This window comes from Saccoglossus kowalevskii, chromosome 1 (assembly GCF_978046115.1).
Source record: "Saccoglossus kowalevskii chromosome 1, keSacKowa6.1, whole genome shotgun sequence".
NCBI lineage: Eukaryota > Metazoa > Hemichordata > Enteropneusta > Harrimaniidae > Saccoglossus > Saccoglossus kowalevskii.
Window position 1 is genome coordinate 30,228,967 of NC_140641.1, and position 15,766 is coordinate 30,244,732.

General features: G+C 32.4%; 1 protein-coding gene and 1 long non-coding RNA gene across 3 annotated transcripts in view; one reads left to right on the forward strand and one right to left on the reverse strand.

Annotated features, from left to right (window-relative positions):
- LOC146750832 (uncharacterized) overlaps positions 1–15,766 on the forward strand; it is a 31,321-nt gene that overhangs the window by 11,909 nt on the left and 3,646 nt on the right. The window lies entirely within an intron of this gene.
- The window catches only part of LOC100313721 (Ryk-like tyrosine kinase), a 40,496-nt gene that overhangs the window by 9,349 nt on the left and 15,381 nt on the right, over positions 1–15,766 (reverse strand). The window contains exons 2-5 of one of the 2 annotated variants that reach the window (XM_078014281.2): positions 1,639–1,766; positions 823–922; positions 483–623; positions 68–151 (exon numbers count right to left, since the gene is read on the reverse strand). In XM_078014281.2, the coding sequence (XP_077870407.1) occupies positions 68–151; positions 483–623; positions 823–922; positions 1,639–1,766 (453 nt within the window). 2 annotated transcript variants of the gene reach the window in all.

The following is a 15,766-nucleotide window of genomic DNA, read 5'->3' on the forward strand; positions in this document are numbered from 1 at the left end:
ACTGTGAATGCATGCCCTTAAATTATGAGAGCACAAAAAATTGATAGCAGATAAACAGTTTACTTACTAGCTACAGATGAGTTTGATAGGATTATCTCCCCTTTAGTTGTCGTATCAGTAACAAGTTGTTCTCTCCCTTTGTATTTTTCATCTGAGAAAAAAAATATCATTAATTCATTCTGAAGTACCGGAGAAATTTTACAAGGATTTTCACATAAAATATTGTTGAATGTTATAGCAGTGACATTGACCAAACATATTGTTCAGCTTGAACAAGGGATTTTTATTTTGTGGATCATGTTTTTAATAAGGATAAGCGTATTACTGTTTTTCACTTTGCATTGAACAAACACAACTATGTGCAATAAACACAATTCTCAGTCAATAAATTGTAAAAAAATATTTTTTGCGTCTTTAAACTTAGCAAGTTTGGAACAAAGTTGGGGAAACTTTCTGATAGTTCAAAATATAGTTATACTTACCTATAGGACACATTTTTCTCCTTTTAAAATTAAGTGTTGTAATATTTTTTGCCGAGTATGAATGTAGGGTTAGGTTAAACTGAAAAAATAATCCAACTTCCGCTTCTGCTAAACCTGTACAGAACAGGACAATCTGAAAAACTAAACAAATGATGAGATTAGTATATTTGTGCTACTGGTATATGTTTGTAAAATTGACAGACAGCAGATTTTCACTGTAGTTGCTATGGAAATGGTTCTGGTTGCTATGGTCACCAACATTGTCTAGAGTAAGCATAAACATATTGATAACAATTTGCTTAAAATCATGTGAGCACTGTGCCACAATAATATTATTTACCTGTTTCTATTCGAGGTACCTCCCCGTCTTGTGAGATATTTACAATAGGATGCCTCAAAATGGAGGAATTTTCTGAAATTAAATCCATGGAATAGAAAACCTGAAAGACACAAAGAGAAATAAAATAAACTTTTGTTTAAGACAATAACACTGATATTTTATCAATATAAACTTCTTTTATTCTTTTCAACAATGCCTCTTATTTTACTTCTTTTCTCTGATTGGTCTTTTCGAACTTTGTCTGCGCTATGTACAATTGACACGGACGACGACGACGGACAATCACTCATATGATAAGCTCCGCTCGACAAAGTCATCAGCGGAGCTAAAAATCGTTGGGGAAAGTGAAAAACTACATCGTTCTGTCAGGCGTGTGTTGGGTTTGGGGCACCGCAAAAGGCACAACTTGTGCGACCATGTCAGGCTATCCAAAATATGGCTGCTATAAATATGTAAAATTGTTTAAACCTCCCCTATACACATGTGCATTGACGATAACTTTCATTAGGTGTCACTTAACAGAAGTTGGTTATTTTATGGACATGTAAAGAAAGATGTTGTATACATTTCTGAATCATGGATATTCAAACAACTTTTTGGAATGAATTTTGTTAGTTAAGAAAAATCTCAAAATTTTGTTATAATGAATTACTGAGGTCCTTAATAATAATGACCTCATGAATAATAATAATTAATCAAATTGCAAAAAAATATTTCAAATTACTTAACAATTTATAGTAGAATTGTGAATTTAAGTTAAAATCAATACTGTTTAATTACAACTACAGTGGAAACTATATACTGACATCTACTCACCTGTGTCTCAGTTGTTGTATACCATGTAAAATTCAAGTAACCCACATCAGATGGAATTGGTAAATTGAATCGCACTGCATGGTCGTTAACTTTTCCATTACGTACGTAGTATAATTGTGCATTCAAACCTGAAATTGAACAAAAACAAATGTTTTCCTAATTGTCAAAATATTCTGTGTTTGCGCATAATAAATGCATGGTGGCCACTAATAAATTTTACTGTAATTGTTCCCCAAAATCTAGTCATTCCATAAGTTTTTGATCATACCAAGTAGTTTAAAATCTATGATCAAAATTTGTTATAAACATAATATAATCAATGTAGTATTTGTTATTTTCTGCTCAGTATTAAAATTAAATAACACAAAACTTGCAAACATTGACACCAATATTCTTGTGGAGTATAAATACATTAAATACATTGTGATTTGTAAAGAACAGATACAAATAAAACAGTTTTTTTTTTCATATAGATCCTGAAAGTCTAAAAAATGTTTATCCTTATGAAAATATTTTTCCCCACTAAAAAATATGCTGGAGCTAACTACGGTATTTTAAATTTGTTGTGAAATATTTCTTCTTATAATTCCATTGACTTTTTAACATTTTGACCAAATCGAAATAATTTACTGTTGGCTGCAGCCGTTGATCAAATTAAATTGATTATTTTGAAAAAATAAATTATGCAGAATTATTATATTGTGAAATGTAACAATATAAAATCAGATGTAGGTTAGTGCTTCATTAGGCAGTGTCTGTGTAAGACTATTATTACAAGAAATAGCTACAAATAAAAACATCAGAAATATGAGATCAAGCATTAAAATTGGAGTTATTTATGATATTAAACCTTCAGGTTTGCAACCACAAATAGAAATAGTAGCTGGGGTCAACTATAGAAACTTGATACGGATAATAATTTTTTTATTGGTAGTCATATATATTGTAGCGCCATCTAGTGGCAACAAGAAGAAAGTATTTCCACTGAGTTGGTTAAGATTTTAAAAACCCAGTATTCCAAATTGTTATTTGAAACAAAACATGACTGACATAACTGTCATATACTCAATTTATCATATCTAAGTTTGATAAATATATTGATAAACACATCTATCACAATGGCTCACAATTCCAACCGTGCACTCACAATAGAATTATACTCCCCAATGGAAACTGAGCACACTGGTAGTTGTTTGGAAGAAACATCATACTCATAGTTGTCATGACAACACAATGACTGTCTGAGAACTATTTCCTGATGAATCATGTGGAAACGACATAAATGCATTTAGGATTTACTGAAATATATGGCCCCCTTAACAAAACAAATAATCTTCACCCATAAATGACACAGTCTATATCAAGCCCCTTTAAGATGCTGAAAAAAAGCATAATTGTATTTTCGCAAAAATGACACCGTAATAGATACACATATAGAGAAAAGATTGGGGTCCATTTCAGGTCAAAGTTCTCTGACATTTTCATTTCGTTTCAAACTTTCATGAAAATGAGTTTGATTGTTATGTGCCGACAAGCAAGTATTATTATCAATGCAATAACGTGTCGTATAATTTCATAGAAAGTAACACATGCAATGCAATTTAATTTTATCTCAGTCTAGACTACAACCTGCAGGTGCCAGTAATGTCTTTTATTGATCCATGACAATTAAAAGTTTTACATTAATAAGTGATCACACTAACAATTGTACAACTTACATGAATGAACAAATTACGCAGTGCTGTATACGACTATTTTACATACCGATACTATCACCTCTACCACCCCCTTAAAGGAAAACGTATGTCTTAAAAATTAAATTATGTAGTATGATTTGTTTTATTTTATGATGTAGAAGTGTAATTATTGGTCATTTATCCTGAAAGATGTTTAAGTATGGGTTTTGAAAAAATTTAAAATATAAAGTGTCCAGACGTAAAAATTTTTATTTTCACTTGGAATCTATTTTCACTATTTTCAATGAAGGGATGATTCAGTGAAAATACAATGCAGCAAATATACCTTGTTTCCCTATATTTTACATTCAACTTGTCAAAAATAAATAAATGAAAATAAATTCCATACAAAACACCGAACAAGTCTTTTCAGCGAAAATAAATACTATTACATACTTTAATTAATCAAAAAGTCTAAGATTTATACATTCAGTGTTATGCTAATAACTACCTCTGTGTATAATGCATGTATACTGAGCATTTAGTTTAATTTTCAAAATGCATTCCTGGAAAAATCCAGAAACCGCTGGAAAGTATGATACATGTATACTTGTAAATGATTGTTGAGTCGGATAAAATCACAAAACTAGATACGTTTCATTTGGCTTCTAAAAACCATGGCGACTTCCGTGAAATGTAGTCCATTAAAACCTGTTAATGCCAAAGTCAACTTGGTCATCTTCCACAAAATAAAACCCACATAATTGTTTCAATATTTTATCCCAAATTTTCATCAAGACCTGTAGCCAGCCAATAGGAAATTGTGTATTTTGTCCACAATTATCCACAAAATTACAGAAAAATACATAAAAATTTACAAATTGTTGTAACAATATTTTGACGGGAAAAATTACAACACTCAAAAGATTAACATGCTTCGAATTTATCAGACCGTGAACCTCTCCCACAAATCACAGTCGAATTTATCAGACCGTGAACCTCTCCCACAAATCACAGTCGAATTATTTTTATCTTGTAGTTTTTCATTTTTAAATTAATATACCAGTAAGTCAAATCCAATATTATAAATTCATTAATTGTGAATTAGATTCAACAATCCTTAATAGCCAATTTCATTTTTCATTCAGTATGGGAAATATCAGTCTAAATATTACTGCCCTATATGCATTATCCTTTTTTTTCCCTCGTCATAATTGCAATGGACAGTTTTAACCATACGATATAATAATTACAATACCGGTAAATAAACTTCATTTCACCATATTGGTATCTTTGTGAAATCCTGACATTTGCTCATTCTGAAGTTTCCAACTCTTTTAAATTCTACTTGATATGCATGAATTATCTATCATACTGAGTTGAATTATTTCCACTTTTCTGAATCATATTTAAATTTTAATCTCAATTTTAAATCATGGCTGCAGATGTTGAAAACATTCGTATGTGATTCTGTTACGACACCGCACAGTACGTAGTTTATTGTAAGAAATTTATTTGTCACTATCGATTTTTATGTTAGAATAGTTTGATGATATTGGTAGAGGATGAAATTTTGTGTGATAGTCACTCAACTCACGCTATTCAAAAACCAATTGTCTCTCATGAAGACTGAGCAGTATGTCAATTCACAATCTGATGCAAAGTAGAGTGATTTATTGACAATATTAAGAAATCAGTAACATAACAGACAGACAAATCAGCGTATCAGTTTACAGTAGATCGGATTTTTCAACAGTTAAAATTCCATGTGCCATAATTTTTTCATGATAATGGAGTCCGCTGATATATTCTGGGTCGTCATTATCAGAAAGGTTATCAGCTTAACTAAAAGCTGGAGATAGTCAGATGGAATAACTATGATGGATAACATTACCCTCACAAAGGAGAAATCACTGTGAGCTATTAAGTTATGCAACCTAAAAGTTGTCACCAATGATTCATATATACCATTACTCATTTTGAACTTTGTAACTCTTGACAACATGGGGTGTCTGGTACACTAAACTCTCTTCTGAAGGAATTTGCGACCAATAAGAGAGAGTTTTACAAGATTGTAACAAGAGTTATGATTGGTTACTATGTAGTTTGAATTAAAAGCATCAAGAGCCTTGGCCTACATATGATTATAATCTGATTGGGTTTATACAGGTATCTACTGTATATTCCAGTTGTCATACATACCGGTACACAGTATTTGAACAAAGAAACAAACCAAGTAAAATCAAATTCTGAATCCATGCCTGTACCATTGTATATTTGAATAATTTGTGATTCTTTACTACCAATGCAATAGCCACAAAATAAAGCAAATATGGTATACGCTATATGAAAATGAGATATGATAAATGGACTGTAATTAAAATTATTCTCTGATCACCTAATTAGATTCTTTTACCCACATTCTACTAATTCCTCACGGGTTTCATGATATAGACCAGCGATTGCGTTAACCACATATTCTACTTCCTAGATCCCCCTCCCCCAATATTAGATCAGTATAAAAAGCGGCCCCATCTGTACACAGAATACATTGTCAGTAGCAATTTCTTTTCTCGAAAGGCTTACTATGCAAAAATGCCCATGCAATCCCTGATATAAGCATTTTACAAAACTCCCAGAACGATCAATCCTTGAAAATAGAGGAAATAGTTTCACAATTATTTAAAACTCGGAGCATTGTATTTCTGTATAAATTCCAGCACTTCATTACAGAGAATAGTTGAGTACATTAGATTGTCGTAGTAATTTATGCACTCTAATGTAACTGGTACTTGCAGCTGGGTTTAAAGTACTTGGTAGGAATATTAAGGAGGCTAAAACGTCAACATAATGTGCATTAAATCCATCAAATCCAGAGTCCATATAAATATTGTGTTGACACTTCTATGCACATAGGGTATCGATTACGGGTCAGATATCTCCTGCCAATATTAATATCGTTTAATATTAGAGGCTTTTAAGTAGAACTTGTTCTGTTGGATATTTTACTAACTAAAGCGCAGCCATGTTTCCATCTACTCAGGATGTGTAATTTGGATAATCAGCTGATATGTTAATTGGTAAATTTACATAAACTGTATTTGCCACTCAGGGGGGTGGGGTGGGCAATAAAATGTAAATCATTGGAGGTGGCTGGAAGATTTTTTTTTATAAATTGCAAACTATAGACATCAAGAGACAACAAAAAATTGCCCACAAGGTGTTGCAGGGAAAGTATATTAGCCCATTCAAGAAAAAAAAGTTTGCACTGGTCAAACTCTTCCGGCCGCCCTCATGATTTGAAATCATCATTGACCCCTAAACAGATATACTACATGACTACACTAATAGTTATTTAAATGACTGAACAAGACTGGAACTTTAAAACCATTACATGTTTCTTGTCAATGACATATTACTGACAGTAAGGTTGCCCAGTCAGACACTGTACTCGGTAATCACATGGTGCACCATATATTTCTCTGAAATCTACATTCATGAAGAATAATACAGACATATATATTATGTAGGAGTGCTAGGGAGTAACTACTTCAACATAGGGGTTCCAGCATGAATAAGAGGGGCTGAATGAATCAAACTGGACTCGAAAAGGAGACTGTATCCCTTAATTGTTGGATGGGAATATAGATTAACCTTTTCACCACCATGCAGTTCCCTATTTTCATCATAAATTCACAAAATAGTCCCCTTTATAGTCTGAAGATTTGTACAAAAATAGCCAAATTGTTTGAGTAAAAACTGAAAATTGATTCAAATTTTGTCTCTTGGATCCAAAATTAGGGTTTATTTCCAGAAATATTGAAGAATACATGTATAAGAAAAAAGCACACAAATTTGGGCGTGAAAGTCTGGTGGTGAAAAGGTTAATGAACACATACACATTATGATATGTGAATGCAAATATAGAGATAATCCCTGGGTGATTTTTATATATAAATGACGCTAGTAAAGATTAATAATGGATTAGCACAGAATTCAACATTAGTTATTTAAAAGATTGAGGAATTTAACTTGAAGTGTCACATTTTCACTCGTAGGATTTTAAGCTTTTGGACACTCTGAAAGCCAGAATTTTTTTGGACACAATTTTTCTTTATTTTTATTTTTAAATCAATTTCTTGTGAATTTGGGAGCAAATCATACTTTAAAATTGGCTACATGTCTTGATAAACGTTTTTGCGAACAATTAGGAAGGTTTATTTTGTAAAAGAAAGCAGACATTTGTCGGCCAAAGGGATCACTCAACTCATTCCTTCTTTCAACTGTCAGGTAGAATTTCCTTTCTGTTTTTATGCATGAATGAACAACCAAGGTTGATTCCACACCATAATTGGACATGATTAAATTAACTTGTAACAAATCATTTTATCTTGTTACAATTCAATTTATTTAAATTTCCCAAGTATACTGGAATGTCATCCTGCTATAAGTAATGAACATCTATTTTTTTACATGTCACAAAAGTCAGTGACTTGAGGCGGCTTTGACCTTTGACCCTTAGAACAACAAATTTCAACTTCAGTCACCTTTCACAAAATATTCGATATTTGTTCAAAATTAACGAAGATTCTATTGAATAATACTTTAAAATGTGCAAAATGTTTTGACAGAAAAAAATCTTATTATATTTATTAGTTAGAATAGTGATATGCGACTAGCACCCATACAATTGAGACCCTCCACTGAACAGCACAGCACCACTACCATGAATAGCGAGGGATATAGCTTTAATAAGTACAATTATGGTCAAAGTGAAGCTAATAATAAAGATGTCAATGACCCATCCTAAACATCGCTTTTATTTTCAAAGAATGCATTTCCTATTCCTTCTAAAGAGTCTTGTAAATGTGATGTTTAAGTGTTGGGTGAGGTTCAAGTAAAATGTGTTGTCAATGCAGTGATTATTTCTACTCACCAAATCTTCTTTGAATCTCCAGATCATTAAAAACGTCAGTGCATTACAAATCAAGTCAGTGTAGGTAAATCAAGGACGCATGCCCACTAACATTTCCTGTAGTGCATTTTTTTCCCCCGCCATTTTTATCATACTGTTATGTTTCAACATCAAACAAAATATTTTTTAAATACTCAATATAATAACTTATAAATTATAAATAATTATTATACAACTTTTACATGATCTTATTTTAGATGATCTTATTTTCATTATTGTACTTATGTTATTGTACTTATGTTACTATGTTATTAACCCTTAATCTCTCCACCTGAGCAATGAAAACACATACAAAAAAAAAAGAGCAGAGGATGTGTCATAGCGTACAACATACGAGAACCTAAATTTCTGTATTTTGTATAGCTAAAATATTGCTTTCAGAACTAGTTTGCCACCAGGCACTGTCTGTAGTGTATTCAAAATTTATATAATTATTGTACCACGCGCATGCACACTTCACTGACGCAAATCCTGAGCTTTCAGGTTATTGACGTCATATTTGTTATATAATACAGCTTGTACAGGTATAATGCCACTAACCACAAACTGCATTTCATTGGCATTTTTTATTCTAGTTGAATTATTAATTCAAGCAGAAAAAAGATCTATTATAATAAGGTTATCATAAGAATACGGCAAAGTATACACTCAGGCAGTACAGGATCGCATTGACCTCCACTAAACATCGGTCAATACAATCATCCTACTTTATTAGAAAATGCAAACACAAAATAAAGAACAATATTTGTTTTCAGTTTTTTCCCAGAGGTATTTTACGCATTGTGGTTTAATTTCTAGAAAATAATAGAAGTTTATGATATGCAAATTATGTTTATTATAATGAGAAGTGGAAAATGTTGATATGCTAATTTGCCCTATCTATTATGCAAATTAGCCATCACGCTTGGAGATAAATCTTGGGAAATCACTGGACGCTGTCATAACTACCACAAACAGCCAAAAGGCATCAATAGAAATTCTATTGTCCACATGTTAGGTCAAGACATACAAGTTGCCTGCATACGGCCGTCTACTATTACCTCGGGTACCGAGTTTATCCCTACTTATCCCCTGAATACATATACTATGTGTCTGGGGGAATTTATTGTGTAGCTATTGTATTTGGTCTAATTGTTCCCCATGTATAGCCATACAAAGAGCACAATCAATCAGACATTTCACTCAAAGTTGATACAATGGGCAATCAAAACAGATCAAGCAGATGAAGTCAGTCGAAATACAGCAAAACTATATGGCTAATCAGGGTACATTTATAAAGAATTTTATTCTACCATTATTCATACCATTATTGCATTTTAACAGGAATATATAATACAAATCGAAACAAACACACAGTTATATGGTTTCTTATACAGACATTTATACATCTACATCACTATACATCTGTAATAGTGTATCACAACATCGCTACATATTAGAATGACAGCTTTGATAGTAAATGTACTCATAACAATATAGAAATTGTTGCTTTTCTTGTTCTTCATCGATGTTAAATTAAAATGTATGGTTCATATACATGTACAATTTTCTCAAAATAATTTAATTTGAACCAAAACTTTTATTTTACAGTGCCTTCAGCAGCAAAAACAATATTGCCATCTGCAAAAACGTGTGGATGCTTTATGAATCTTTAATGTGCTTCACGTTACATTAAAGCGAGGGAGTTGTCACCTACGCAAGCGTCAGGTGGCCATAGAGTGTCATTGTTTACAAACAAGCGTCTACCCATGAACCTTTGCATTCTTAGCATGTTGTTATCATCGCTTGGGACTCAACTCCTGTGCGTGCACGGGTGACAACCATCTCGCTTTAACTTGTCTTTGTTGTAATCGGATGCAGCCTCAGTGTAGTGTAAGATGAAAATAGAATCTCATCGATAAGAATGCAAACAAACATACATGCAGGCACGAATCTTGTAAAATATTGCCATCATATGTTATGCTAATTATAGGTAAATTATAAAACCAGGTACCTACTTCACAATTTTAGTTTGTGGAGAACACTCACACTATATTAGCATTACATAAATATGTAGGAACATAGCTCGAGAATCCCTGGATGACAAGATCGATTCATTTTGGATATTTTAATCCAAGCATGAACAGCCACGTTGTTGGCACGTTCTATCCATCATTCTCAGATACCCATCAGCAGAAGGCTTTTATACCTTACAAACATGGATGCTCAGTTTGTGTAGACATGCACTCCACTAAATCGTATCACATTCATTTTAGTAATTCCGTATTTGTTCTATTAAAAGTGCATCTTCACATGAACTAAAAATGTTCCATATCATTACTGTTATCCCATGTAACAGTTCATGTGCATATAGCACTCTGAAGCCAAACACATCAAAATTGACCATTTGCAACTTTTTCACACCACATGTACTTGACTTCAAACTGACCTTGACCAATCCTAACAACACCACTCTCCCTACCCTCTCAGCAATATCCACACATCAAGTGGCTATACCTGATAAAAGGTCAACATTCCGGCCTGAGGCCCATTTTAAAAGTCTCTGAAGCCCTGGCATTTACTTGCTGTAATGTACACATTGGAATGAAGGCCTGTTGACACACTCCTTAAGGCTGCTTTAGTTGTACAAACTTTACCATAAATAATAGACTGTATTAGTAAAACACAGATGTGTCCACGCAATAGATTCGTATTTCTTCCAGAGTATTAGAGTAGCAATTTCCTGACTGGCCCTGATTTTTTTTTAATAATTCAAACCACACAGATTATTGACCAGAAAATAAACGTCCACTTCACTTCTCTTGCCTATGTAAGTATAGCCAGGCTAAGAAATTCACAATAACCAGTACAGCAGAAAAACATTTTATTGTGTAGCTGATAAATTGCAACCAATCAGAAACAGGGTTATATATCCAGCAGTCAAAAGTAATGTAGACCAATCAGGAGTAGTCTATCTGAAGGGTATGAAAAACCTCAGTGTATCTTAATTATTTATGAAATATATAAATTTATCTAATAATGCTTTATTATCAAAATGTTTTTTAATATACTTATTCATTTTAATAGATTTTAATTTCATAAGCAAGTCAATTTAATTCATCAAATAATTTCTATCAATTTTAAATACAATGTCTGCCCTCAAAATTCCAAATCCTCATTTTTTGCACACCAGTCAAGAATACTGAATAATTTCCATGAAATGAGACATACATAAAACATTTATCTATTAATATCAACAATGGTATAACTACAGGTAGTTCTATAAACATAATGGATCATCATTCCAGTTGCCATAGTTACAAGATTACATCCATTTTTCATGCTTTCATTAAATTTGTCTTGCTATATAATATTGATATAAGATTTGTATTGTAATTCTGATGAGGGTGGCTTATTTTCCTTATTTTAGATATAAAATATTGTCTATTAATATAATATTCCAGTGACCATATTTGGCATTGCATGACGTCATGGCTGTAAATTATTGGACGATAGCCAATTTTTTAGTGTTCCACAGGCCCCAAACATGGATAATATAACAAGGTTATATTTATCAAGAAACAAAGATGTGTTGAGGGAATTCAGGATTAATACCTGTAATATTAAAGCCAAGAATCTTTTGAAATTTTAATAATTTTCTTCAATGTGAAGGTTAATGTTCTAATGCAGAAAAATACATACCCCTTAGGGGATTGTACTTATAGCATTGCATGGACACAATGTAAATTGTGAAGATTTGGGTGAAAACCAGTAAGACTAAGATAACAAGTATGGGTTATAATAAATTTATTACTCGTGGTGCCATATTGGATGGCAAGTTGATCCAAGATGCATTGAGCATACTTCATTACCATAGACTTTGTACAAAACCACATTTGCTTTACATTATAAATGGTACAGTAAACAGTTATTTTTTGCCTCTAGCTATTTTTGCAATGTTAATCCTGATTTCAGGGCATTCACATTGTTATTGCGACTCCCAGTGAAATGCAAATGAAATTCACTAAATTTATTCAAAATTTAAGCGGCCACTATATAAATTTTCGCTCATACTGCATGTAGGCATAAACAAAGTACTGTAAAGTAATTTATGTTCACTTGAAATATATAAATAATTTATTTTCAATCTATAAATAAAATAAAAGTAAAATTAAAAATTCCATACAGAACAGCCAAAATGTCTTTTCCAGCGAAAAATAATTCCAGCTAAAATAAAGTATTTTACAGTCTGTGAAAACGCACAATACTCTTAGTCAGGTATAGCTAATGCTGCAAACTAATTGAATTGGGGATACAATGGCGGTATACAATTAAGAGATCACAGAGTATGATAAACATTACACCACCTACGTGGTAGCAACATGTTTTCGACAGAAAACAAAAATATGTTTTATCGCCGCCAACCACCGAGTTAATGAATCACACTCATGCTAGACCTCACATCGCGATGTTGGCCAGTAGCGTCAAGATCTTATCGATTTCTTACCATATATATTTTCCCTAATTCACCACCTTCAGGCAGCGATAACACAGCCGGTATTGTTTGAAAATCTCAATAAGCAATAACTGATTTTGATTGTAAAACCTAAGCCTGGAGGCAACCCGAGGAGAGCTGAACTTCAGTAAAGATGTTTATCAAGAAAGCACATACATTTTTATACCTCCCCACATTATACTGAATTTATCTCCAAATTACCTTTAACTTTTCAAAAGTGTCCAAGCTTTGAATACTATATACTATAATACTTTTAGCATTTTAGCAGGAATTAATTTTCACTGAAAAGGGTTTTTGGGTGTTTGAATGAAAGATATTATATTCGCCAGATTTTATTTTCACTGAATCATCCCTTCAGCGAAAATAAAGTATTTTACAGTACATACCGTATTTGCTCTATAAGCTTATCACATATGCATAAATAAATTGGATCAAAAATATTTATTATTTTAAAGAACCAGCGTACATAACGTATTCATACCTATACTTAGTTATGAATACATGCTATATCCTCAGTATGCGTAAACCTTTACATATTGACTGCATAAATACACGCTTCCCGGGAGACAGTACCAGCGTCATTTCGGCATAATGTCATTCCCCCCTTGTTACAGAAAATCCCCCTCTAGTTTGATCTGAAGGGGCGACAATCCCCCTCATAAATACAAAGCTGGAGAAAACACTGCATAAAATAAAAGCAATTTTGATTTGCATGTGTTTCAAGCAACGTACATATGTATTTTCTCTATTACACACCCTTTATGTCAATGACAGAGGCATGTTGGTGATTGAAAAGTCTAGCATACAAAAATTAAATTTCAAGTATGCAGTTGAGAGATGCAATTCTAATTACCGGTATAGTGGTATATGTGGACAAATGTCAAAGTTATTCTGTTAACAACAAAGTTACATGAGTTACAGACCGTCACCATGCAGACCTTTCAACTGGAAGACCAAACTTAATGTTTAACAGACAATGTAATTTTTCCAGTGAGTATAAGCAGGTGGATTTAAATTAAACCCAGATTTTAATTAGGAAATGCAATTATAAGTCCCAATTAGTGACAGTAGAGTTAATTTACCAATCTGTGCACAATGTACAACTTGGTGATTGAAGGAAAACAGGAACTACATGTAGATTATTCCATTTTACATACAGGGGAATCAGCTACCAGAGGGATAACCTCAAAACATATACCGGTATATGACGACAACTCCTTTAATTGAGTGTATGTGGCGGAGGACTGGAAACAAATTTGGAAGAATTATTCACATGATTCAGTACTTAGGATATTAACAAAGATAAACACAAAACAGCATGATGGAGTGGAACTCCTGGTAGGAGGAAATTAGTAATTCATTATCAGAACATGACATATGCATATGATATGCGACAATAATTTTCACAATAATAATAATAATGCAACTGTGCAATAACAAGAACGTCAAATGCAACTGGCACACTGAAATACTGACAGCAATTAACCATTTTAATATAAACTATTTTTCATAATGAGACATAACACTTCTTGTCATTATAATATTTTCGCTAATACAAAAAATAATTTATTCTCTAATAAAAGTAAAATAAAGAGATATGATAAACAAGAAGCTGAAAATGCGCTGGGTTTATGGAGACTTGCATGCATTGTTATTGACTTATTAATATGCAATACAGTGCATTGCCCTCAGTATACGGTTCATAATACAACACATTATATATTCTTTTAAAGTGCACAGTCTCTGAATCATAGCTGATATGCGTCCATACGATGAATACAGTATGTGTAAAATACAATATTTGTTTGAAAGTGCACTGCATGAAAACTGTGGTTGTTCAAAGTGCCTGAGAAATGTGTTACACAAGCTTTCGTTTTATAGATGGAACTTGCTTAGTTTATGATTTTGTAACAAATTTATGACAGTAGAAAAATAATGATTACTTCACTTTTGGAGCACGCCTCCTTACTCATGGCACTTGACTTTTTTTGGCTTTTTAACGATTACTGGAATAGTTATTTACACTGGAAATACGTTACTTTCGCTAATCAGCAAAGATAATAGTGTTTCCTTTTTGAGCAGTGCAGCAAAGCCACGTCAGGTTCTCAACTATTGGTAAGAAAATGAGTTAAACTGCGCAAGAACAAGGGTAAAATGTTGCATGGCTAGCAGTTGCAGTAACACTGTTCAAGACCGTATTTCTTTTTTGGAAGTATTCAAGTGATCCTATGATTTATTTTCCTGAACCACAAAACTGTAATTTATTCCATATTATGTACCAGTGCATACTTTCTACAGACACTGTTCGGTTTCTAGAAAAAAGTTTAGTGAAGACTAAAACTATATAATCAACATCAGGGATAATATAAAGATGAGATTAAATTTTAACTCATCCCTAAAAATAATGGAATGTCATGCCGGGTTATGTCACACATAAACAACAATTAGTAAAGTGATCGATGGCCCACTGTTTCAGAGATCTATTTCAAAATAGAATTGTCTTGGGTATTTTGCAGTTGTTTAACTGAATTTTTTTAAATTAAATCCAAGGTTCAGATAGCCATTGTGCCTGGTAATATTATCACGAATAGAATAAATGGTTTCTGTATTTTATAGCACTTTTCATCTTGCTGAACTAAACGTTTATTATGGTAAGATACCAATAAAGGTATAATTTAGTCAATTAATGAGAGCTGTTGGTGGTCACAGTAGAAAGTAATTGTCTATTGACATAACTTAGATATCAAGTCTAATCAAAGAATGAAATGCTGCAGTAATATTTAAAATTGTTGATTTATACAAAGCATGATACAAAGCTATATCAGTAAGTTGTATTGGTGATTTTTTTGGTATTATCAGTAATATTTTTGGTTGTATTCTCTGGCCATATTGAAAAGAGTTTGTAGTGAAATATCAAAGAATAAAATACTTATTTAGGTAACAACCACAGAAAAAATGACTTTAAAATGGCGCCAGGAAGAA